The following is a 27,853-nucleotide window of genomic DNA, read 5'->3' on the forward strand; positions in this document are numbered from 1 at the left end:
GGGCTAGTGCCTGAAATAGTGCAAAATTCTGAAGGGAATGATGGCATCAGACAAATTGAAGTGCAAAGTAACTTCTGCCTTCAAGATGCATGGCTTGGTCCTGTGAGCATGAGTGTGCCCAGGATGAAAGGGCAGGGGTAGAGGCATGTGTGTGAATGAGTGGATACAAATTAAGGTCGGCTTTGAAGTCGATTCGGTACTTTGTGCATCCTGGACACCCATGTAATAGGAGTCTTGTGTCTTTTGTAGAATGAGTATAGAACAGTCAAAGCCTGTTACAGCTACCAAATGGCCCCTCGTTAAATGTGACGCCTTAGCCAATTGTTTGCATTTTAGTGAACAGCCCATTGCATTTAGGACTTGCAGTTTCGTTTTTGAGCGTTTAATGATGGGCTCTAAACCACAACATACTAACTGCTAAAAGAGTAAAGACAAGCTTCAGCTGTCACCCGTTAAACAGTGTTGCATTATTATTTAGAAAGAAAACTATTCTATAATTTTCTGTAACAATGCACATTGGTGCCATTGTCAAATCCAGAAAATACTACCCATTCTGTGTTTTGGAATTATGAGGATTAGCCTCCAGGGGGAAATTCGCAATTTTAGCCATGGTGCATTAGCAATAAATGGTATTTTTGCATACTTGAGAAACCAGAATGTATGCAGGGTTACACGTGAACTACGATCCATCAAACATTTGAAGCTTTTAGGAAATATTTACCATTTAAAGTATTTCGGAAAAAATAATACATTTTTGGGATTTCTCCATGGTGCCTGTCTTAGTTCTTAAAAATGCACAACTTCTCTGTTAAATTGAAACATAATGGAACACCTACTGTTGGTCTTAAAGCAGTGGGCAAAGCACCCACAGAAATGTATATAAAATAATTATTACATCCATACAATTAATATATCAATTTTAATACCAGCACTTTCATGTTTCTTGTCGCTACGTTTTTAATATTACATGCATACCCAGGACTATTAGCAGAATGGGGCTGAGCATCACAAAAGATGCCACTTACACTGCCCAGCAAGCGTAATTCCAAAATAAAATGATGTTTCTCCACTTTTGTGCAGAACGCAGAATTAATAACGGAATATTTTACTTTTTCTCAAAGGCGGAATAGAAAAGATGCGTTCTGGGGATAATGTTCCAACTTTTGGTCTTGTTTAAATTTTGTCATTAACATCTAGCAGATGCTTCACAGACCTTACAAATCCATTTATGTCTGGGCTATAACAGTGGCTGCTCTGTCCCACACAAGTGACCAACTCTGCCACTGCCCCAACATCCCTACCTATCTCACAAGTCACTCATTCTGCACAATATGATCATCCGTTCAGAAGCATCACTTGCCTTACAAGAGTCTAAAAAAGTGAGTTTGAGGTATTGACATTGCAAATGACAATGCCTTTTATTTTTGTTTTTGTTTTTAAAACATAACTAAAAGGCATTGGCATTTACAATGCTAATAGCTTAAACTCACGTAAATGCGAGACCGATTGCATTGCAAATGCTTGTTTTAAGTTTGCCTGGCTATTAGCTTTCCGCACAGAACGGCATAATGTGCGGTCATAGTCGGCCTTTGCTTTGGAATAACACCCTGGGCGGAAAGAAATGTAGCGTCCTGGGCAGAAAGAAAATTGGCACCCTGGCTGCAGCTGGTGAATAAAATTATTCACAGTTCAATCACGCATCAAAGCACTGACTGACTTCTGAGCACAAACGTCTCGGCACTCACCCAAAATATCCCCCAGCACCTTGAGACCCTCATGGTGTGATTGAGTCACTCACAGCAGTAGCTTCATCAAGCTAGTGCCGAGTTGTTGCTGGTGCGAATGGCGCTGCTGATGTGCCTTGGCGGGGGAGGGAGATAGGAGGGGCGGGAAGGGGGTGGATGGGTCATAGAACGGCACCGGAGGCAAGTAAAAGAGAGTAGAACCAGTCTAGTCGGAATCATTGGTGTCAAGACAGACGCTGCTGTTAATACAGGCAGCTCCGTGCACCCCTCTGAGGCCTGGGCCCAGCTTGCCATGCCACAAAGAGGCCCTGCGTGCCACAATATAACCATGTGGAGGTAGGCAGGAGAGAAGTCTGTGTGTTTTCCCCTCCGCGGGGTCTTCGTCAACATGCTTTGCTGCTGGTTTTCCCGAGGTGGGTCTAGTTTGCCCTGCTGCTTGTTTGCTGTGGTTGGCGGTGCAGACAACGAGGCCTGCCCCCTTCGATATATCGGCAAAGTCAACGGTGGGAAGCAGTGGGAGAGGTGTAGAGAATTGAGAAACAATTCTAAAGAGAGGAGAGAGAGAACCCAAAATCAAGCTGCAGCAGTGCTTGGCATGGTAGGGAGCTGTCAACATAAAATGACTGGAGTTGGGAAGTCAGCGAGAGGGAGAATGTATGAGAGTGAAGGAAAAGCATGAGCGAGTGCTCAAATAAGAAAGAGGAGGACAAAAGAGAGGCGAACCAGCAAGGCATGCACTTCAATGGAATAATATATCAAAAAAGGCAAGGAGTAAAAGAAACTAGTAATGTTGCCAGTTGTGGGTGTGCCGGCAGAGGAGGCTGGGTCTGCGCAGCAAAGCGGCCGTGCGGCCGCGAAATTGAAAGTGATCGCGATCAAAGCGGCCCTGCGGCCGCGAAAGTGAAAGTAAGCGCGGCGCGCGCGCCCGCGCACATGCACTGTAGCTTTAGGCTGGCCTGGTAGCACTTTTTGGAGCCCACATACAAAATGTCTCTTTGAGCCAGCGCATGCGCTGGGCTCAGCGAGACCTAAAAAGAGAAGGGTGTCCCCTTGCTCTTTATTTAGCGTTTCAGAATCAACTACATCATGTGATGAAGAGTTTGTAGAAAACACATGACAACAACTTAAAGCAATGCGATTCAGTATTGAATTTTGTAAATAAAAATGCATGGAGAAATAATGGATTTTTATGTTGGCCAAATGTACTGTCGATAATAGAAATTACAATATATTAAAAGTATAGAACTGTGTAGGAATGACCACTAAAGTCTTGTAGCCATGAAGATAGAAAGAAAGCAAGATGTGACTTTGATACAGATTTGAAAATGTAAGCAGACAAATATATTTAATTTTTCTTGGTCCTTCAACCAGTTCACAAAGGCATAATATGGAACTTGTACACTCTTCAACTACAAACTTTGGCCTCAAAGGTGGTTCCTTATATAGAGTAGTCGGACTGGTATATATGTTTTGACTATTGTAATAAAGAAAGTTGTGCAGTGTACACTTACATAAGTTTTTTGTGCTTGCTATCTTACAGATGTCTGTGGTAATGATTGTCATGTTTCTTGTGGCATGGTCCCCGTACTCCATTGTGTGCCTATGGGCTTCTTTTGGAGACCCAAAGAAGATCACACCAGCAATGGCCATTATTGCACCACTGTTTGCAAAATCCTCAACTTTCTACAATCCCTGTATATATGTCATTGCAAATAAAAAGTAAGTATGTTAGTGTTTTCAGTGAAATAACCATTTGAAACTTGTACTAGAGAGGGGTGACATATCTGCAGTTGCATAGAAATGTGTGCAGCATTACATGCCTGTCAGAATGTCATACATGCAGGACCTGTTAGATATACTTGTCAGAGAACATCATTGGCCTAAGTTTCATTTTAATGAATAAAAACATCTGAGTCAATACCACCTATATAGTATTTGATTGACATGTATGGCATGGCTTTTATTATGTGTTTAAAGATAATGTTATGTACACATATGCCTTGATGTATGTTAACATGGTCGTTGTTTTAGCATTGAATACATTGAGATGTATGACTGGTTTAGTGTCTAGAGGACAGGCCTGCTCATCACTAATGAGGGCCTCTCAGCTTTTCACAAACTTACAAATTATATGTGCTTACTTGTTACAATTGTTTTATCGCTTATACTAACAAGATAGAAAAAGTATTTTACCGTTTTTACAGCATTTTACATTTTACGGTACCTGTTAAGTGTAAAGGATCTTGCAAGTTTCTGTTTCAGAGAAAATGGAAAGCTACAAGAAGTGCAGCTTCTCTGTACCTCATGAAATCTGAAGAAAGTCGATTTTTTAAAGTAAAACATTTTATTGGGTTTTGTCCAACAATCCACAGTACAAGCCAAGAAATGTACATACATGAAAGGTACTGTTCTTTAGTATCGGTGTGACCTAATCATATGTCGCAATCACATAATCTGACAAAATTGTCAGATAGGACAGTGGTAACAAGGCGTGTCTTGGTTTACGATTGCATCTGGCTATCGTATCAATTAGTAAGAGCTGTATATAAATCATAATTTAAATATCTTTGCCCGCAACTTGCCCATAGCCATTCATTTATCAGCAAAACCGGCAAATTCTGCCCAGAATCCCCATATTTTTTTAAGCTTTCCTTAGCAACTCCTAACTTTATACACCAAATTCTCTGCTACGATGGACAAATTCATATGCTGGGACAGTTTATTTATTCTCAGTGATTGCAGACTACCCTATTCTTATGCTGTGCCCTTTTTTGCCATAATCAATACCTGATTAATAAATAGCTTCTGGTATTTTGAGGCATCTTATTCCATCCATTTCTCAATCTACACCATGGGCACCTTTATAGTAAGGGAAAACCCTGGCACTGTCTCTTGTTCCCTAACTGCATTTGTGCAATACCTCTGGATGACACAGCAACTCCATAGGGATCCTTTCAAATTTCTTTAGAAGGACTTTGGTCTAATATGCTCTGTTAAGGACTTTCAGCTGTGTCAGATGGAAGCTTGACTTAATTCGTACCTCACGTGTGAAGCTCAAGGCTTCTTATCAGTGACTTTGTTCCATTTGGTCCTCAATCTGTTCTCATCTGATTTCAAGGCCATTTAAATCCTCCTGAGTGTGTGTCATGGTGCGATAAGTGAAAGGTATTCATTTCCTCTGTAAATCAGCATCCAGAAGATTAATCTCCAGTGACGACTCCTGCTCATCAGGTCCTCTGTAATGTCAGCTGTCAGGGCACGTTTGAATTGCAGACCTTTAAAAACCTGTGAGCCATGTAATTCTGCTCTGTTTGCAATCAATCAATGGACATCACACGCCCTCCACCACGTATATCTCTCAAGGACTTTGTCCCATGCCCTGAATCCCCTGGATGGGGACGTTTCTCTTAGAGCTTTCCAAACTCAGTGACATTTTATTTGTAATGTTTTCATTCCACCCAGGTTCCCTTGTCAACTGCTCCCAGGTTTTCAACATCACAGCCACTGAGGAAGGCACATCAATGACAGCCGCCCATCATATAGAGCATATCTGTAGCTATTCTTTCCATCACAATGCTCTGTAAGGAAGAATGTTGGGTCAACTATTGGTGCAAAGGCCCAGTCAACAAGTATGCTGCTTTATAATATTTCTTTATGTTCGGAAGCGCTTTCCCTAAGCTATGATTTTTAAATTGTGGCCACAACTATTCTATGATCATTAACCAACCCAGGGGCAGCCCTAACCACCTGAACCAGGGGCAATCAATATCTAATCCAAACAATGGTTCAAAGTGTTCACAAAATTGTCATAGCACAAACATATAGCAACAACAAACAATTAATTGAAGCAAAAAACGTATATAACAGTGCACTCACAGAAATACAAAGGAGAAGGGCCAATATAAGAAAAATCTAGAAAAACATACAAAATGTATTCAATAAAATGTGTCAAGAGGCTCAGAAATATAAGCTGGTACATATAACATTTGATAAACATACACAACCAGACAAGTGACAGAGAAGGAGAAATTAAATAAAAGAAGGAGTTTCAGGGCAACACTGAAACTACAACAAACAAAACAATGTGTCCTCCATTAATTGCGGCCACAATTGCGTCAACGGCGTTTTGACCTTTGTCATTAGTACATGGTCATCTTCAGGACATAAAATTAACTGAGCATCCCAATAGACAGTTTCCAATTGTATAAGGAAGAGCAAGAAGAGTAGGTCTCAATGCTTTATCATTGGAAAATATATTTATGATACAGAATGAGTTTTCAATTCAGCTCTGCTTATTTAATAGCCATTGTGGCTGCTAAAATTAATCAGGCAACACTGGCCACGGAAGGATAAGTCCTTTTCTTTATGCTCCCTTCATGCGCACGATCAGAAATTAATTCCCATCGCGCAGCAACTTGATTACGAGGCAGCAGTAGCCTATAGACTAGAACAATGGTCATGTCATCTAAACTTTGAAGATATTTAACAGACATGTGGTGTGGTTTGTTTTGTAAGATGTAAAGATAATTTGGGAGAGCTATCATCTTAAACATCGTCCATCATCCCCTTTGGTATCGCTCTGTTTGCCCTAAGTTGGCAGGGTATGCCCAGACACTTTGCCACTGGATTCAAGATAGCCTGGCTGATGAGGGTTATGAACCCGAAACCGGTCCCAGGATGCTTGTTTCTGGTCCAGGAAAGACATGCCTTGGCAGTTCGGGCTGGACTGTTCCCATGAGGCACAGGGTCAGACTGATTTGCATATGGCCATGTCTGAAATGGGGTGGTGGAGTGAGCTAAAGAATGATGATGGATTAAACCCAGATCAGTTGACTGGGGGTGAGTGTATGATTTGCTCAAGCGCTCCATCCATCATCCCCTTTGGTATCGCTTTGTTCGCCCTAAGTTGGCAGGGTATGCCCAGACGTGGGTCCCTTGCTCACTTTGCCACTGGATTCAAGATAGTCTGGCTGATGAGGGTTATAAACCCGAAACCTGTCCCAGGATGCTTGTTTCTGGTCCAGGGAAGACATGACTTGGCAGTTCGGTCTGGACTGTTCCCATGAGGCACAGGGTCAGACTGATTTGCATATGACCATGTCTGAACTTGGGTGGTGGAGTGAGCTAAAGAATGATGATGGATTAAACCCAGATCAGTTGACTGGGGGCGAGTGTTTGATTTGCTCAAGCACTCCGTCCATCATCCCCTTTGGTATCGCTTTGTTCGCCCTAAGTTGGCAGGGTATGCCCAGACGTGGGTCCCTTGCTCACTTTGCCACTGGATTCAAGATAGCCTGGCTGATGAGGGTTATGAACCCGAAACCGGTCCCAGGATGCTTGTTTCTGGTCCAGGGAAGACATGGCTTAGCAGTCCGGGCTGAACTGTTCCCATGAGGCACAGGGTCAGACTGATTTGCATATGGCCATGTCTGAACTGGGGTGGTGGAGAGAGCTAAAGAATGATGATGGATCAAACCCAGATCAGTTGACTGGGGGTGAGTGTTTGATTTGCTCAAGCGCTCCATCCATCATCCCCTTTGGTATCGCATCATCTTAAACAAGGCCGCCCTCCCCAGCAGGGATAGAGGCAGATTCCAACAATGTGTGATCATATTGTCCAGTTCTCGAAGCAGTGGGTGGGTGTTGTCAGCGTAGAATCCCCGATGACTTGTTGATATCCATAATCTTCAAATATTTAAAGTGCACCATTTCTGTCCTGAGAATCATGGGTAAGTTCATTGATGGCGCCCACTGTACCTTCTGTAAACAAGAAGGACTTCTTTTAATCCAAAATGTCTTCCACATTCTGTGAATATAAATCTCAGCCTATGCAGGGAATCATCTGGCTCTATCAGGTACAGTAGAACATTGTCTGCTTACAATCCCTGCACACCTCCCCCCCTTACTAATGCATCCTTTCCTATCTATTGCATAAGGGGTTCAACCACCATGGCAAACAACACTGGTGACAGTGGGCATCCCTGCCTGGTTTCCCCCTGTATAGGAAACTCCGTTGATTTTTGCCATTAGGCTGTATGTATGCTCAGGGGTCAGTATACAACTGCTACAATCATGGCAAGAAAGAGGGTCAAGGTCCACCTTTTGCAGGATCTGCAGAATGAAAGGTCATTCAAAAGCTTTAGCGACGTCCAGTGATGTTATACACACAAGTTCCCCCACTCTCTCTTAGTCCATGATAAATTGTTACACCATTGTTGTAAATTAGGTCTAACAACCCTGGTCGGCATAAACCTGGATTGATCTAGCTGTATCAATGTATGATGTATCAGTGTTCACCTTGTAAAAAGAGTTTTCACCAGTATTTTCCTCTCACTGAGACTGGTAGATATGAAGCATAGTCCCCTCTATGACTCCCTAACTTGTAAATTAGAACCACTGCAGCAGTCAGCAGGTATCCTGGGAGTGTAGCATCTGTTCTTCCTCCTAGAAACATTTCCAGTAGTATTCGGGGTGTAACACTGGCCGGTCTCTTGTGAAACTCCATTGGCAGCCCACGAGATCTGGCACTATTCCGGACTGCAGCTGCTGCAGAGCTGTCTCCTCCTTTTCATTCATCATTTGTTCTTTTAACTGGTGATGGATTTTTGTCTGCAAGTGTTGAGTCTTGCAGCCTAAGACAAACTTGACTATTGGCTCATCATCACACGTCAGTTTAGAAGCATACAACACCTGGTAGTAAGTTGCAACCATGTCCGGGACCAGTCTGTACACCTTTGTCATTTCCACTTGATCATCTCCCAGCCTATGGATAGGCCTCTGGCTATTCTCTCTTTCTTTTCATCAACGAATAAGAAGGGATGAGAGGTACAGGCGTCCAGCACACCAACTCCCAAACATATATAATCACGAAAAAAGTATGCAGTTCCGAACAGAGTGAAAAGATTGTTTTTCACCTCACCAAAAATATATATGGCCTATGGGCAAACTGTCTCCTTTAAAAATATTATAATTATAGGCACCAAGGTTGCGAGGCACAAGCCCCCCCCCCAACACATTAGGTAGCATGCTTCATCATCGGTCTGTGCTCATCATTGGGCTGGCGCTATAATGCCCAGCAGGCCCCACAAATGGGCTGTTTGCCAGAGATCTTTTTTCAAGAAGCCATCTTAAGCCAGGTCTCTCTAGCCGCAATGTTGTCAAGTAGATTGGCCAAAGAACATGTGAAGAATGATTTAAAATTAACTAAAGATGCCTGAGGAAATATATCACACAGGTTGAGGCAAAAAATATGTCATCCATTTTTAGACCTTTAGGTACATTGATATCCACAAAGGCCGCACCTTGTTTTTAACGTTAGTAAAGATTCCCAAATATTAAAAGATGACATTTTGGGGGCATCTTTAGTACATTTTGAATTCTGCTTATGATCTCAAATGATGTGACAGATGCCATCAAAAATGACATTACCGGATACCTTACATTTTATCTTAACATTGACCTAATTGAAGATATTATCAATGGCAACTTTCTTAGGATATGTGTTATTATATCCCTATAGCCCGCCGTAGCGGGCTATACTGGCTATTAAAGGCCCAGAGGGCCTTTAACAAGGAAGCGGGACTTTAATAGCCGGTATAGCCCAGCTAAGAAGGACTATAAAGCTATTAGAACATTCTGCCACTAGAGGGCAGAATGTTCTAACAAATAAAACAAAGGCCTCTCGGAGCGCGAGGGGGTTTAAATCCCCTCGGGCTCCGAGAGGCCTTTGTGAAAACAACATTGGAATGTCACTTTGCGGGCCTTTACCGGCCTGTAGAAGCACGGAGCACTCCATTGTCTTCAATGGAGTGCTCCACATTCCAATGTTCTAATACGTAATGAGTATTGCTTTCAGATATAAATATCGTGCCTTCAATTTCTTTTTTAAAATATGATTCCAGTGGATATAAATGTTTAATGTTAACTTCAGCTGGGTGACACTTTTGTAAACAATATTTAGGACATTATATTTATGGCAGACAGTCGTAAGACAATTATATTCTGGTACGATACCTATTTTGAGATCTGGAACAGTCCATAGGGGGCTAGTCATTGTTTTTATGGTAGGTACGTGAGTTATGCTTTGAGCAGTGGACAATAACTGGTGATTTTCATTGGTTTTTAGGTTTTTCTTTGGTACCATAATGTCACTTTAAGTTCAGTGAATGTCCTAGCTTTTTCCCTCCACATCAATGTTTCAGTGATTGCACTGCCTGAACCATTACTTTATTTCAACTGTGCTTTTAAGTATGTAAAAATACACCACAAAACCTTTAATTAGGTGTTAGCAGTGGTTAATGGGGGCAGATAGTAGCTACCATAAAGTAGGGCAGTTAAAGGGCTAACTTAAACTTAACATATGCCCCCGCCACACACTTTTAAAATGTCAGACATTTTTTCTCAAATTCAGTACCACAATACATCATCTACATCATCAGTGATGACATCACTTATGTGTAATCATGACCTTGTAGACATGGATCACTTCATAACACAAGACACATCACACGTAATAAATATAAAACAAACATTTACATCTTGTTTTTTTTTTTTTTTTTTATTTTAGTCCTCATCTCACCAATAAACAACTGTGGGTCTTATGAAGCCGCTTATACGATCTGTGGGGAAGGAGGCACCCGGCTTACCACATATGTTTCCGATGGTTGACCAGGCCCTTGTTTAGTATGGGTATCTGGTGTAATCATTGGACCAATGGATTTAATCGTAGATTAAGACCCCAGCTCATAAAAGGATGCCAAAGGTTGGTGGATTTTTCCTCTACTCCATCATATTCCAGACGGGCCATAGCAAAGGAAACCTTAAGCCAGTCTTCTCTATTGGGTGGTTGGGGATCCTTCCATCTCTTATATATTTCTCTTCGTGCCAACAATACCAAATATAGCAGTAGTCCTCTTTGCTGTTGTGATGCCTTTATGCAAAATGAGCCATCGTCGCCAAAGAAAATCAGAGACAAATTAATCTCGATGTTAAATTTAAAAACATCCTTAAGAGTGTCTCCGGTTTCCCTCCAGAAGGTCTTTATTTCTGGGCACTCGAAAAATATGTGGAGATCATTAGCTAGGGGAAGCTTGCACCTTTGACATTTCGTGGTTGGCACTGGGGCAAATTTCGCTATTCTTGCTGGGGTGTAGTAAAGCCTATTGATGACAAAGAAATGGTTCTTTTTTAAAGCCGCAGGTTTAATATATTTATACAGCAGCTTCAATGATGGCTCAAACAATGCTTCTATTGTTAGCTCGAGGGGGGAATGCTCCCATATTTGAATCGAAGGGGGGGTCTTCGGGTCTACGGCTTCTAGGGCTAGATTGTACCACACCGATATCTCTTTTTTTATAACATGGGCAGAGTGACATAGCCTTTCTATCTCCCAGTTTCCTCTTACTTGTTCTTTCTCTGCCTCAAACCACGAAGCCAGCTGTAGGAACTTGAATCTAGAGAGACCGGTGCCGATCCTAGACCTCAAAACCTCCCAGGGGTGAATCCCCTCTGAATCTGCCAATTCCGACCAAATTGTGATTCCAGCCCTCTTAATGGGTAAAGCCAAACCATCCTTTAAACAATGAGGTGTCCCGGGGGAATCCCAAATGGGGGCATAATGTGAATAATACCCTATCCCCCATGCTGTTCTTACTTTATACCAAAGACCTAGGGCTGCCCCTAGGACCTTTAGGCGAACTTTTTTTAAAGTACTTTGGTGCACCAAACTTATACAGGAAGGCCTCTTCTCTTCCTCCTCCTCCTTCCACTCTTGCCATTTCACCCAACAGCCTTCCCCACGCTGACTCTGCAGGTCTCATAAGTAGCATACGGATAGCTTTAAACTGGAAGGCTACTGCGTACCAGCTTATGTCCGGGAGTGCCAAACCCCCCTTAGCAAGTCTACGCCTCAGCTTTTTCCAAGTCAATCTGGTTCCCTTATCTCCCCAGATGAAACTCCCTATCTTACTCTGAATTTTACTTATTAAGTTTTGCAGAAATGTGAGAGGGATAGCAGAAAAAACGTAGGAGAGCTTAGGGAGAATGATCATCTTCACCAGATTGACTTTCCCGTATATGGTCAAAGGGAGGTTCCTCCATCTAGAGAAAAGGCGATCGATTTCCTTGATTACTCTGGTCAGATTTACAAGGGGGACTCTTTCCAAATCTTTAACTATGTAGATACCCAAGTATCTTAATTCTGAGGAGTCGACTCCACCCCATTGATCAACATTCCAGCCCATCACCTCCATCTTGGATTTATTGACCAGATAACCTGACAGTGCCCCAAATTCCTCCGTGATTAACTCTAAACGGGAAAGAGCTGCTCCAGGGTTGTTTGTGTATACTATCAGATCGTCAGCGTACAGGGCTAATTTGCAGCTGTAGAGTTGGGATTTAAAGGGATAGATGTCATTATCTAGTCTGATGGCTTGTGCTAATGGTTCGATATAAATATTGAACAAAAGTGGGGAGATCGGGCAACCCTGTCGAGTCCCTTTCTGGATGTTAAAGCTTGAGGTAAGTGTCCCATTCAGAAGGATTCGGGCAGATGCGCCTTGGTAGCAATTTCTCAGGGTTTGGATAAAAATTGGGCCAAACCCTAGTGCTGCCAAGACCTCCCATAGATAAACCCAGCAAACTCTATCGAACGCTTTGGCCGCGTCCAAGGCGATTATAGCCAATGGATCAGATCTTGTAGTGGCCAGGTCGATATTACCTATCATTAATTGAGTTTGCTCTTGGATCTGCCTACCTTCTATAAAACCCTTTTGGTCCGAATGAACCAACGTGGGGAGCAACTTCGCCAATCTCCCTGCCAATATGCCCATAAAGATCTTGTAATCGGCGTTGAGCAGGGAGATTGGACGGTACGAATCGGCTCTTAATGGGTCTTTACCAGGTTTAAGAATCAAAACTATAGTTGCCTCTTTCCAGGACTCCGGAACCTTACCAAAAGAACTGTAGACCGAGTTAAACAAAGAAGCTAAGGCAGGGGTCAGTTCTTCAGCCAGAAGTTTGCAGACTTCATTTGGAAGTGAGTCCATACCGGCTGCCTTTTTGTTCTTACAGTTGTTAATTTGCCCACTTATCTCTTCCAAGGTGATAGGGGCTTCTAATTTATTTCTGCAGTCCTCTGTTATAGAGGGGAGAGACTTTGTGCTTAACCAAGCTTGAACTGAGCTGGGGGAGGGCTCCAGATCCTCTTTATATAGGTCTGAAAAGAGGGAAAGTAGGCAAGATTGCAGATCTTCAAATCTACTTAAAGTCTCCGCCGTGGTGTTTATTATCAATCTACTGATGTTGTTTTTTGCTCGATCTATTCTAGACTGCCAAGCAAGAAGGGCTCCTGCTTTCTCCCCGTACTCAAAGTTCTGCATATTCCTTGCCTGCCACTGTGCCCTGCACTTTGCTTCTAGCTTACCTCTATACTCACGTCTTACATCTTCTAAGCCTTTTAGAACTTGCGGTAGGTGTTCTAAATCCCCAAGGGGTAGTCTATTCCTCTCCCTCTCCAGCTGACTTATTTTCTCCTCGGCAGATTTTAGAACACTAGCTTCAGATCTGTTTTTAAAACAGATGAGGCTATGGAGACTACCTCTCAAGTTGGCCTTGTAGGCGTCCCATATAAAATCCATTGACGTAGATCCCCTATTTAGCTAAAAAAAATCAATAGAGGAAAGCTTAGCAGCCTTAATAATCTCGGGGTCGGACAACATAGCTCTATTTAGGGTCCATCTTGACTGTAATAACGTCTCCTTAGCTCTATAGGCAAACTGAATTGACGCGTGATCTGAAAGGTGGCTAGGCTTAACTGATATCTCCTCGATGTTGTTCAGAGATGGTGTATCTAACAGAACATAATCGATCCGGGAGGAATGTCCATACTTTTTGCTGTAAAACGTAACTCCCTGTAAATCTCCTTTCTTTGCCCTCCAAACGTCTGCCAAGTCTAAATCCTGTAACATATTAATAAGAGCTCAACGGGATTTTGGAGCGCCAGTATAATAACTCAAGTTAGATCTATCCCTAACTGGGTCAAGGAGGAGATTAAAGTCGCCTCCAATAACAAACGGAGGAGTTGCTAATGTTAGGATCGACTGAAGTTTACAGATATGGGTAGGATCATCCATGTTTGGGCCATAGAATGACACACATGTTAAGTTAGTATTATCTACCATCAAGTTAGCCACTAACCACCTCCCAGATGTATCTGTCAGATGGTTTTTTATAGAGCAATGTAAGCCTTGTTTCACCAAGATTGCCACCCCTTGTGGGATGACTGCTGAGAAGTACAAAAGCAGTCTATCCAAGGGACCCTGGAGAAAAGGAGGGAGCTTTCTGTTTGACTCAAGTGAGTCTCCTGTAAAATGCAGACCTGTGCCGAGGAGAGTTCAAGATGCTTTAAAATCAGCCTTTGTCTGCGGGGGCACCTTAACCCATTAACGGGACAGAAGAAACGGTACTGGTATCCCACAGTTTGCACGCCTCTTAACACACTGTCTTGGTTTCATGTAAATCTAAGGGAGAATATCTGTTAGAGAGAGATATGGCTGGGCACACCTCAACTGACAATGAGGATGTCTCGTGGGTGGGTGCACTCCCCTCCTTCCCTACAGGTAGCTGAATGGATGGTGCAGAGTCAAATTTAGTCACTTTTGGGTGCACACTGACTGAGGTAGCAGGAACAGAAGATACGGAAACGGAGGTACTCGTGCCTGAGGAAGACATGACCTTATAAAATGTTTTAAGGGAGGGGGTGATTTTAACCCTTGATGGAGAGCCCTTTTTGCCTTTCACACCTCTCTTACTGTTATCCGTCCTTTTATTCTTCACTCCGCCCCCCCCCCCCTCTGTAACTCCTCTCTCCGTTGTGCCTCTCCGTTTCACTTTAGATATTACTGGAGGGGTGCGGGAGGGATATCCAGGCTTATCAATATTTGAAGCACAAATCACTCTCGTCCGGAGGGTGTATCTGTTTGCTTTAGGTATATCGCCTTTTGTTACCTCCGGTCTCTTAACTTCGCCAAAGCGTAACTCTGACTCCAGCCCTGCTTCCATACATTCAACAAGGGGATCTTGACTTGTTTTTAAAGGGATGGCCTTGTGTGGGGTATAATCAGGAGGATTTTCATAAGTCTCCACCTTATCGAGCTTAAAACAGGCCTTACCTTGAACAGAGAAAAGAGAAAAACGCCGACTTCCTACCTGTGGGGGGATTCCCACTCCACAGCCCCCACCACCGCATGGATCAAAAATAACCTGCCGGAGGGCGGAGACGCTGCTGCTTGGACTGTTGCTTCCTCTGTCTCTACCACCCGCAACCCGGAACTGGAAGCAGACGAGGTCCCTTCTCTGATACAATCGTGCGGCCTCCTCCCAGCGCCAGCACTGGCGTCGCTGAGCTCTATCCCCCGTCGGCTCCGGTGTCCGTGCCTGCTCCTGCAAAAGTGCCGCTCGTACCTTCGGTGTGAGCATACACCTTGAGTCTCGAGCCCAAGTAAGTTCCGGGGGCATATCTTCCAGAAGTGTAGTTAGGGGAGGGGGTGTTGGGGGGTATAATTCAGCAAAAAGAAGAGTTCGAGGGGTGAAAAAAGTTACAGTATAACCCATATAGTCATTCTAACACAAAGTCCGCATCGTCCAGGGGGAGAGAAGAGCCGCGACCGTTTAGCTAGCGGCCGCCATGTTCCCCATTTACATCATGTCTTGAACCTATACAATTTTACTAACACGTTCTCAGATCAAATAATGAATGCACAATTACAGATTCAGTTGATGTCTCAATCTATCAACTTTCTCAGGGAATTATCATACCTTCCACGCTCTCACATGTCTGTCTCTTATTTAAATATGAGTTCCACCTTTCACACTTGATGTTGGAGGTAGAAGTTAAGGTTTCAATTGATACCCTAGAGGCTCCGGTTTGCATTTTTTGTGCTTTTGTGTGCAGCCAGTACCCTTAGCCTGTTAGCCTTATCTAAACCTTCATTAAAGGCTTTTCAGTCAATTTTGTTGGTTTTTAGAGGTTTTAATGTGCTGCAGGCCTTAATGTGGATGCACGTTTTGCGGTAGGAATGACCCTTAATACCCCCTTGGATTAATCAATATAAATGGGCACAGGCAAATGTTCTCACTCTGAGTATCAGTGAGCCAAGTTGGAAGGGAAACAGAGTGCCCCATGTAATTAAGAAACATTAATGCCCCGAGCCAGTAGGAATGTTTTTGTCCCAGTGCATTATTAGCATGACTGGTCCTGGACCATAATCACTTATAATGGCTTCTTGCGGGAATAAACATGAGTTTTCTGTAACAATGTCCCCAGGGATCAATGAGCATCAATCACCCATTGCTGTTGGCATGCAGAGGAGGTGGAAACACAATCTGACCAAAGGACTGACCCCCATCAAGTAACCACCATTTAGTGTACACATGGGCATCTCTAAAAAACTTTTTTCTATACTGTTAGACCTCTTCTATACTGTTAGACCTGTCAGTCTTAGTCTTCCCCCTAAACTTTTTGCCTTCCTTCTCCATTTTTGCTGATTTCTTTTTTGTTGGCATTAGAACTCTGCACACTTTACTACTGCTAACCAGTGCTCAAGTGCATGTGCTCACTCCTTAAAATATAGTAACATTGTCTTACACCCAATTGGCATATTTAATTTACTTATAAGTCCCTAGTAAGGTGGTACTACATGTACCCAGGGCCTGTAAATTAAATGTTACTAGTGGGCCTGCAACACTGATTATGGCAGCCACTTAAGTAGCCCTGTCAAACCTCGCCCAGGCCTGCCATTGCAGCATGTGTGTGCTGTTTCAAACTGCCACTTCGACCTGACAAAATAAACCTCTGCTAGGCCCAAACCTTCATTTTTAATACATCTAAAGCACACCTAGGGTAGGCCCTGGACAGCCCAGAGAGCACGGTGCACTGTATTTAAAAAGTTGGACATGTACTTTTCCGGGTAGTAAAAAACTCTTAAATTCATTTTTCACTACTGCACGGCCTACCTCTCCGATAGGATAACATTTGCATTACCTTATTACATTTAATAAGCTGTACCTTCCAAATGGGAACAGGTAACCAGTTCATGTTTGGTGCTTTTGGAATTGTAATGAAAAATCCTCTCTTATAGTAAAGTCACATATTTTATTACAATTTTGAAAATGCCACTTTTAGAAAGCTGCCATTTTCCTGCCTTAGCCATTGGGAGCCTGCAGTCTGTTTCTGTGTAACATGATTGGGTGTAGTTGACAGCTGGACTTTGTGTATTCCTCCTAGACAGCCACACACAACTGAGAGCTTAGGTGTGCCTGGATGGGCCATCGCTGGCAGGATGGAAGGGAGGAGTTGGGCACAGCCCTACTTACACTTGAATAGGCTGTGTCCTGCCTCCACACAACATACCCCCTGTAGTTAGTCTAGAGCTAGGGAAGAAAAGGCAGGACACCCGTGCATTTCAATGGGGAACCTCTAGAAGCTTCTCCCACTTCATAGGCAAAACTGGATATAACTATTGGACCTCAGACATCAACCCTTTAGTACACGTCTGAACCTGTGGGTACTCTACCAGGAAGAAGGATTGTTGTGCTGCTGAAACTACTGCCACTCTGCTGGACTGCTGTCCTGCTGCCCTCCTGCCTGAGTGAAAAAGATTTGGCCTGCAATTGTTGAACCCAGGATCACCGGAGTGACTCCAAGGGCTAGTTGCCTGGCCTCCTGACTTGAGCCTCAAGGACAGAACGGCTCCAACAACCTTGACCCCTGCACCTGGACTCTGCTATCTATGAGTCCTACCCTGCCAAGTGGTGCCACCCAAGTCCTGGATCCTTGGAAGTTGGTCTAAAGGTGCTTTGCCAGCCTCTGTGGATCCAGCAGATTGACACATCTCCTCTGCTGTGTGGCTCAACCCAGAGCAAAACTGGCACTTCGCTTCTGCTGTGTGGATCTCCCTGTTCCAAGGACTCCACATCACCCTCACGGCCTCATTGGGACCGCCGCTACGTGGCACATCCTTTTTTTTCAAATCTTTTTATTATGCAGTAGGACATTGTTAATACATTTATGCGTGACTCATCCTTGGTGCAGGCTCTTGCATCCCTCATTGATGGCAGCCTTTAAGACAAATCCAGACTCTACATTGCTGCCTGCAGCTCCTCAGAACCGACACATCGCCCCGACTATGTGACTTATCCTCGACTCTGGACTTCGCATCACAAACCCCTCAACAACGGGATCATTGACGATGGGGCAGCCCCTCAAAACTAAGGATTTAAGGTACTCTTGTTCAACAGGCCTAACTGGCCTGCGCTCCACTGTGCTCGACCTGAACTTGTGACTTTGTCCCGGTCCAGATATTGTCCCGGACCAGATATCCACAAATGGCGCTATGTGCTTTTTGGTGCTATTTTCACTAGAATCTTTGAAATTGCATATCTCAAGTTCTACTGATTGGATGTTTTTTGTTTTGGGTCTTTTTCTCATCTGGTGTGAAAGCATTTTTGTGGTTGTTTTCTTTCACTTTACTACAGTTTGACGTGTTGTACAAATACTTTACCCATTGCCTCTAAGTTAAGCCTGCCTGCTCTGTGCCAAGCTACCAGAGGGTTGAGCACGGGTTAATTTGGGTTTGTGTGTGACTTCACCCTGACAAGGATTGTGGTTGCAGCTTGAGTAGTGCTTCACCCCACTTAACCTGTAACATAATTTCTTACATATACTAAATATAGGAAACATTTTTCTTGTAGTCCTCTGAAATGTTTTATAAATTCAGGATTCCACAATCTAATTCAATGGCATCCACCATAAGTACATGAAGGAAACTGGCCATGCCAGATGTGCAGGGCACCCACTGACTATTCCAATGACCCCCACTGAGATTGAGTTAGGCAAATGTATCTTGTGGAGATCCTAAAATTGAACATGGCTCCAGCCTTTTTTTGGGCATTCATGATCTAATATATTGTATTTCCTGAAGCTTTATGTTGAAGAATGGTTAAACCTTGTGCTTTGTATTGTCTTGCATCTGCAAATATATGTATATATGTTTAAAGACAAAATTAAATCAGTAAGTTTTAATCTATTAATAAGCCATTGCAGCCTACTTTTAATCCTATTTCACAAGACGTTCTATCTGAAAAACGGTCCTTTTGATGTTAATTATTTCAGATTGCTTTACCATCGCCTATATTAATGACCTACTTTCAATGTCTCCCATTTCAGGTTCCGGAGGGCAATCATTTCGATGATTTGTTGCCAGTCTCACAAAGAGATAAATATTACCAACATTCTACCCATGAACGCCTCTTCCACGACCACAACTAAGTGACAAGCAACACTCTTTGAAAAGCAGCTTCAAGTTATTTACTCACAATATCCCAAGAGACAAGGAAAAGATATGCCATATTCTGGCAGCACGTTTTTCTACTGTGTGGTTGCAATTGCTTTTACTTACATTTTGAACATTTTCAAAATCAGATACTTTTACTAAAGTCAACTAGGAATACCCGTTTCTTAATCTGTCTTGATTATTGGTCCCTTGGCACTCCCATTGCTAATCCTGGTCTGAAGGAGCCTGAAGGAAGTGGCAGGAACAGGAAGTAAAACACATTCTTATACCCTTGTTTAGTTTCTATACAGTCTGTTCTTTGTGCAGAGCTTCAGTAGCATTTAGAAGGCTACTGAGAGGTGACAGGTGGTACAAGTAGTCAGTCCTATATGAAGAGATGCAAGGTGCCACTTCTGCTCTCCCTGGCATTTTAGTAAATTTATGTCCATGTTTACTTCAATAGAAAGAGGAAGGTATAGGCCATATTCTGTTCAGCCACGGAAGGTTGACTCAATGTTGGCCTTGTTTATCTGGAGCTCTAGACCCTATGAAGAGCACCCCACTTTTTTAACACCATTGATTAAGTTTACTCCTTAAGTTTAAATTATTTTAATGAGATTCTATTGGCTGGCAAATAATATTATTGATGTATATTCCAGTTTAGCGTTTACCTCTTGTCAGAACCTGTTTGGGCGACATGGGGCAATCAGGGGTTGATGGATCTCTGCTGTGGTTTTTGAAGCTTACTGCTATTCATCAGCCTGACCTATTATGGAACTGTAAATTGAACACCAAGGGGTTGATTAGGATGTCGGGCGGACCTGAGTCTGCCCGCCATCCTCGCTGTGTTGGGACCGACCGCCAGACGTGCAGCGGTCCCGCACCGCGAATTAGGATGCGACTGCCACCCTGGAGGTCGCATTCCGCAGTTTAACATTGCGGTGGGTGCTGCTTACAGCGGCACCCGCCGCATTGTCAAATTTCCATGCACAACGTGGCAGGCACCGCACGATGCCTGCCACCTTGTGCATGGAAATTGAGGGGGGTACCATGGTAACCCCCCAAGTGCACACCCCACCCCCTTGGGGGCCCGCAACGGGCCCCCAAAGCAAATCCCCGCCAGCCTTTCCATGGCGCCGCCATGGAAAGGCCTTTCACTGCACACATTCTAATATGGATGGCGGTGCCTGCTAGGCACCGCCACGATATTAGTGGCCTAAGTCTGCCCGGCTGGCAATCGGAACGATTGCGGACCGGCAGAAAAGCGTCGGACTCACTTTGCATCCGCCGCGATACCCCCGCCATTATAATATGGCGGGGGGTGTTACTCGTTACGATGGCGTAACGGTCGCGATCGTTACGCCATCGTAATGACCCCCCAAGTATGCTGTTTCGCACTAGACCCTCAGAGTAGTGAGGCTAGCAGTCCAAGGCTTTGTAGGGAGGTAGAGATCACAGCTCAGCAGTTACTAACTAGCCTTCAATAATGAGTGCCCATTCTAGTGCTTATTTTTTTATTTACAAAAGAGAAGTTCTTTAATATAAAGATACCACATAAAGGAATATGCCCATCGCACAGAGTCTATAATAGGCACTATAGGCAAAACAGGCAAAAGCATATCAGGCTTATGATAATCTCACATGGGCAGGCTCACCTTGATAAGCATACGCAGAACTAACTTAAGACAAAATCCTAAACTTACTACCATTTTGGTATTCACAGAAGGCACTTACTAATTTTGGTATTCACAGAAGGCACTTACTCATTTCGGTATTCACAGAAGTTAGGAGTCCTAAATTTAGGACTCCTAAATGCCTTCTGTGAATACCGAAAGTCTTAAAATTAGGATTTTTCTCAGTTTAGTAGTACTATAGTTAGGACTCCTAACTTTAGGACTCCTAAATGCCTTCTGTGAATACCGAAAGTCTTAAAATGAGGATTTTTCTCAATTTAGTAGTAGTAAAGTTAGGACTCCTAACTTTAGGACTCCTAACTGCCTTCTGTGAATACCGAAAGCCTTAAAATTAGGATTTTTCTCAGTTTAGTAGTAAAGTTAGGAGTCCTAACTTTAGGCCTCCTAAACTAAGAAAAATCCTAATTTTAAGACTTTCGGTATTCACAGAAGGCATTTAGGAGTCCTAAAGTTAGGACTCCTAACTTCTGTGAATACCTAAGTGAGTAAGTGTCTTCTGTGAATACCAAAATGAGTAAGTGCCTTCTGTGAATACCAAAATGGTAGTAAGTTTAGGACTTTGTCTTAAGTTAGTTCTGTGAATCGGGCCCATCGTGTTGTAAGAAATTTACCTGAATGAGGCTGATAGGTATCTCGCTCTTCAAGGACAGGAAAAAGACATGTCCTTTACTACGGATCAGAAAAAGGATATGCTGCCACCACTGCCCACATCACTGCTCCAGCACATGGACAGTAGCCATTCGCATGGTACACCCCTCCTGACCACAGTGTCACACTCTGTGTCTCAGAACCTTTCACGCAGGCTACGCCTCAGGGCACACACGATTGTCATGAGTGCTGGGCACAAACAAATCAGGATACCAGTGAAAACTTCAAGCAGGTCAAATACAAGTTTATTATGGCAATTTGTGGAATTTGGTATGCCATAAGAAAACCCCTCGGCATACATCCCAGTGATTCCAGCGGCTGTATTACCAGAGTGCCCTGGGGGTGCAACAGGCATTTGCACCTGCTTTGTATGCCGCCGGGGAACTTTGGTATTACAGAAAGGGCCGAGGACACTTGTGCGTCCCCTTCTGTAATACTGATAGCGCCCGGCACACATAAAGCGCCACCGCTATCATCAGAGGGCATCCGTGGCCCCATGCAAATGAGGAAATCCTTTTGCCTCTGCGCCTGTGACATTTTACAGATATTGGTGCAGAGGCTAAGAAGCCATCAGGAGGCGCACTGACAGTGTGCCACCTAGGTGGCACACTGTGTCAGTATGCCCCCTGATGGCAGCCCTCTGGATGGGGTGGAAGGGGATCCCATGGACCCTCAGACATCCCCTCGCAGGCGGGTGCAGTCACTGAATATACCTGCCTGCAAGAGGATCCCTAATCCCCCTTCAAATTGCAGGCGGGTTGCCACCTTCACTGTGAAACACAGAGCGGCTCTGTTTTTCACCTGAATGTGCTGCTCCTAGGGCAGCACGAGTTTGTGACAGGCCTGGGGGCAATGCATTCACTATAATGCGGCACATTTTCCTAGTTAGCGCTGGGTGCACCATTTGAACGGTGTGCCAAGGGCTAACCATGAAAATGCTCTGCATACGTAATACTGCCCCTGGTGCTCTATGTTTGAGGGACAATCGATAATAAATAGCATTCAGTTTTATAATATGTTTTCAGTGCTAATGCTCCTGGTGACCATCACAGGTCTTTTGTAATTATATAATAACTTTTTACTTCACAACTCTTTTAATAGCTTTTGTTAGGGGGGCCATGGTTGCTGGGTGGTTGATACCCTTTGGACACAGGCCATGCCCTCCAGCACATTACTCATATCCTTCAATGACAACTAGATATGATGTTGTGTAGGTTTTCTGCTATTTCTCACTTTGCCTCCATCTCTTACTTCGTCATCCACTTACTAAAAGTGGTACTAGGCCTTCAAGTATAGTTTTGGTAACGACGTATATTTTAATTTTACCTTCTATTACAATGTCTCTTCAAACAACTTCAGATCCATAAACTTTTTAAAGTGCAAAACCCTAAGAGGCCATTCTGTCAGGTACACCTTTTTTTTTCCAACCCCTAGCTCCATAGAACACCTTTAGTATACAAGATATTTTCTGAAACGTGGTAATAATGACTTGCTCAAGTGGGGAACCTGGTGATGCGGTTGGCTGGGGTTATCTATATCCATGTAACTGTTGCAGGTGCAGTGCAGGTCTCTCTTATTAAAGCACATGGAATCCCGGTACTTGCCAACCACACTTTGCAACCCTATTGCACCCTTTTTGATATTTATCATGCCCGAGCCAAGGTCGGTTGTCCAGGATGTTGTGTGCTAGAAGGACACAGGATGGACATGTGCTTTTCTCCTTTTTAGCATCACATGTTTTGGACAGAAATCTTCTCCATCGTTGAAAACCCCCATACAAGCACTGGAATGCTAAAATGGAGTTCCTTGGACTAACAAACGCAATTGACAACTAATCTGCCTTTACTGCAACGCTGGTTGCCACTCTTTATATCACAAGGAAATGGAAAGATAGTTTCAGATAGTTTCCATGTGTCTTTCTTGAATTTGAAAAAAAATATATAGTGGAGTGCTACGTCTTAGGAAAGCAAATCAATGTACACCAATGGAATCTGGAAGAAATTCAGTCCCAAGAATTTCTTGTTTTAAGTATTCAGAATTGACTATGGATAGCCTAAGGGAGAAACGAGGGGGCTCATTGGATGCTGCTTTTCCCTGTCGAGCCTGTGTTGACTCTAATTCATTTGGCCAATGGCTGCTGAGCATAATGATTTATTGGTGTCTCATTTCCAAATCTCTAGTTTCTCAGCTTTTTTAGCACTCATATTAGAGAACTTGGTGGTACAAGGTGCTTTGTTGCAAAAGTCATAGGGACTGATGTAGAGTTAGGCAGAGGGGGTACTCAGTCACAACGAGGAAGGAGTACTCTCTCCGCCAAACTCTCCACCCGCCAAATTCAGAGGTAGGTGTATGGCCAGGATTCTGTACACAGAATAAAATGAATTTCATTTTTGGAAAGGTTTGACAGTCAATGTATAGAGATATTCGAGGGGCAGTGGAGATCTCAAAATTTGGTAGGCAGAGTAAAGGCATGATGGCAGACGGGCAACATTTACCCGCCTGCCAAACCCTAAATCAGGCCCATACTGTTTGATTAATCAGCAGCTTAGGTTCAATGAGTTGAGTGTCTGCTATTCACATTTTAGAAGTCTGATTATTTAGGTTGCAGTTCCAATATAATTTGTGGTTTCCTTATCATTTTTTGCCTCCAGTTAATGGTATATTATTTTTCATAATAATGTTTTGCCTCCTGTTCAGGTAGCACACTATGTTCACAATGTAGTGCCACAACTTGTGTGCCTGGCAGTAATATTTAAGTGATAGAAAATCTTCTTCTAAGAAGACCCTTGTAATAATTCTTTGGAAGTTAATTTCTTTAGTTAATTACAGGTCAATATTATTGACAGATACTTAAAGACTCAATTGTGTTTTTTGTCTCTTTGATGGATATAACGTAAACCACTGACTGCCAGTATCTTCTGTGATGGCAGCTCACAGGCAAGAATAACCCACAAAATCCCATGTCTCTCTTTCCACCTTCTCCTACTGCATGTACCGCCACAATACATATGCTTTGCTTTTCCTTTGAACGTGCCCTACTTTCCCCCCCTTGCCTTCACCTCTACTGCTAGTGACAACAAATAAACCTAGGAAGGGAGTGGCAGAGACGGACATAGAGTAGGAGATGTCATGGCCGCCTGCCCTAGATTCCTGTCCTGCGGTTTGCCTGGTTCCACTGAGCAACCCTGAATGCCGATGACCGAGCAATGATAAAATAGTGGCCCAGTCACTGAGGGCCTCATTTACAAAACAATTGGCCTAGGGCAGCACTGCAAGTCTTTTTGCTGCGCTGCCCTACGCCAATTTGAAAGGGCAGGATTGCACTGTATTTACAAGTTACAGTGGTTTCCTGTCCTTTAAGCCAGCGGCCGGCGCACAATTTGGTGCCTTGTGCCAAAGCAGGCACCATTGCACCATGGTGCAAGGGTGTCTGCGTTATTGGCAAGATTGATCCATGGAGGCGTTTTCCTCGTTCTATGTGTGCTGCATGGAAAGAGGAATAAAAAGAGGCAAAATGAAAACATTACTCCTCGTTACGCCTACTCTGGGGAGGCATAGGGTTTTGGCGCTTCCCTGGATTTATATGAGTTTGTAAATCTGGGGCAGTGTCAAAAACCATGGGTGTTGTGTGAGAACACCCACTGCAATGCCTCCTTGACACAGGGTAAGGCAACATAGTTCTTTGCGCCGCCTTGCCTTACTCCATTTCTATGAGGCCATGCATAGCCACGAAGTGTGGCTTTGCGTCCCCTGATAGATCTGATCAAGAGACCTGCGCCACTGCAGTGTCAGCGCAGGCCTCTTGTAAATAAGCCCTGTAGTCTTTTGTAACTCTGGGACCTTCAGAAAAGCCAAGGTGACACTCACACCTCGGACAGTGTCAGCCAAGAGAGTGGTAGTGCACCAAGATGGTGACAAAGGCAAAGGGCCATTGTGGTGATGAACGCCTAAATAAAAAACCATCCGTGTTTCAAGAACATGAGGAGTGGGATTGGGGAATGGTCCTGCTCTTTGGGGACAGCAAGTTGAGGAGCATGGCACATGAGAGTTCTGGTCAAGAGAAGTGTTGCCCTTCGAGGCAGACTGATAGTCTGGAGCATCCTAATGTGCACTCCAGAGCTGAAAAGGCTGTAGCTGAAGGCACCTACTGATATGATTATGGAGAACAAAAATTGGAGTCGGGTAGCGGCTCTGCCTACTGCTGTAAGTAAGCGCTGCAGTGATTGGTCCGGTGAAGTGCAAGGTGATGAGAGCAAGCCAGCCCTAGACGACGGAGTGGGCCGGCACGTTGTGGAGAGCTGAGGGTAGGGAGGCGTGCTTATTTCCCATTGCCTCCATTTGCATCGGGTTGGAGACAATGGGGCCCCGGAAGATGCCATTCGGAGAGGAGGGAGGCAGGCTGGCTCCAGGAGCTCCTGGAAAATATCATCAGCCCAAGTAGTGATGCAGCTGCCTCAAACAGAGAGAGGATGTAATAACCCAGCTTGTTACTTTTCGGCAGGTGAGTCCCCAAGACTGCATAAAGTGTGGTTGACTGCCATGGTCCAGTGAAGTTGCTTTGAAAGTAGACCCCACACCTCATGAGGTAAATAAACCTTAAAAATTCGAACTCTCGGTCCATAATCCAAGCTCAGCATGAACCTGAGGCTGGGGGACCCCTTCACTACAATAAAGATGGCTAGTTCATGGAATTTAAAGAAGCAGTTGTAAAAGAACGACTGGCATGCTAACGTCAGCTGAAAGAAGAGCCCCCCAAAAAAATGACACTCCATTGATCGATGGGTTACTACACATCATTCAAATGAGGAGGACCCTGAGGTTTGCAGTCTTTCTAGTTCAACTATTCCAGGGGCTTCCTGTCAGCAATAGGTTTGGAGTTAGAAAAAGATCTTCAAGAAGTCACAGGAGATGTCAATGAGCTGGGCCAAAGGACCTTTCCATTAGAGAAATCATTTGACAATACATCCCTAGAGCAAAGCTTTTTTAGAGGAAGAAGCAATTTGCCTTTAAGAGCAAAATGTAATCCTTCAAGAAACGTTTAAAGACCTTGAAAACTGCCGCTTGCCAGTGCTTTAAATGGAGAAGCATTTTTAAAGAAAGAGTATTTGTAGTCTCCCATTAGAATTGTCTGTCCATTTAAAGCACTACTTCTGGTGTAATAATATGAGAATTAGAGGAGTCCCTCAAGGGACAAAGGGCAATAACAATGAGCTATTTGTTCAAACTGTTTAACTCTCTCCTTGCAGTAGAGGACAAAATGAACAGAACTAATAGGTCAATACAGTGCCATAGCAAGGGGATGCGGGGGATTGGTCCTGGGTGGAATGAGATTTGGGGTCAGCGGTGCCCCCCTCCCCGCCCTTACCTGCGGCCGTGCGGGGCGGCTGTCACAGGAATCACCAGCACCCCGCTCTCATATGCGGCCTTCGGGCTGCAAATTCAAGGACCTCCACGGGCAGCAGAACAGCTAGCTACACTACTTGGTCAACAGAAAGGCTGTCATGGGACTCGCTCCCTCCTGATATCATGACCAGAAAACACCTTTAGTAAGTAAAAGAAAAAATAGGGCATCTGCAAGGAAGAATTACTTCTTCAGGTTTGTGGGACACTTGATCACTATTTACCAAGATTTGTATTCAGCAACCCTCCAGAAGAGGAGAGCTCCTTGGACTATCATAGAGTTCAGCGGCAGCCCGTGCGGGTAAGAGTGGTGGGGCCAGGTAGGGGGGATTTCGAAACATGACAAGGGAAAATTAATTATTTATTAAATTTTCCCTCAAGATCATCCATCAAAATCCCCCCCACGCGGCCCCACCGCCCCACCTCTCTTACCTGCACGGGCTGCAGCTGATGAAGTTCCTTAAAGATTGTGACATAATTTACAGATGGGGTCGCCCATTCAGGATGATATCTACATAGCAGGAACAGTTGCATCAGATGAGATCACTACCAGAGGGGAAAGACATCCTTGGAATGCAAGATGAAACACAGAACAACAAAGAGCCAGAGGTGACTATGAGTTAGATAGCCCTTCGCAGCCTCAAACATTAAAATGTAAACTCATGGTGAAAAAAGGGAAAGCGGGAAAACCTTGTTCAGAGCCAAGAACAGAAGAGCCGAAAGCAGTGATTCATTGGGCAATGATAGTGCATCAACCTTTAGTGGCAGCGTAGAGACACTCTAAAGACCTCGGAAGAAGAAAGTGACTGAATCCACAACGGATCTCCACTTTTTTGTCCGGAACCAGGAGCACTGGGGTCAGAATGGGGCCTGCTAGGGTCTAGCTTCTGCTCCAAAGGGCATGATGTGGTCCAGAAATGGGGTAGAGAGAGTTTGGGGAGCGAGGAAAATAAAGACCATGCAGAGGTTTGAAGGGGTCGTTTTTAAAGTTACAACTTGGAGGGAGTTCAAATTACAATTGAAAGGGAGTTTAGAG

At 44.0% G+C, this 27,853-nt stretch overlaps 1 protein-coding gene across 1 annotated transcript in view; it reads left to right on the forward strand.

Moving 5' to 3' along the window:
- RRH (retinal pigment epithelium-derived rhodopsin homolog) overlaps positions 1–19,485 on the forward strand; it is a 138,926-nt gene extending 119,441 nt beyond the window's left edge. Inside the window, exons 6-7 of the mRNA XM_085640847.1 lie at positions 3,286–3,464; positions 18,970–19,485. Of these exons, the coding sequence (XP_085496973.1) occupies positions 3,286–3,464; positions 18,970–19,075 (285 nt within the window). The 3' untranslated portion in view covers positions 19,076–19,485. The remainder of the gene's footprint in view (positions 1–3,285; positions 3,465–18,969) is intronic.
- The last annotated feature ends 8,368 nt before the right edge of the window (positions 19,486–27,853 follow it).

The sequence above is a fragment of the Triturus cristatus genome, chromosome 2_1 (genome assembly GCF_964204655.1).
Source record: "Triturus cristatus chromosome 2_1, aTriCri1.1, whole genome shotgun sequence".
Taxonomy (NCBI): Eukaryota; Metazoa; Chordata; class Amphibia; order Caudata; family Salamandridae; genus Triturus; species Triturus cristatus.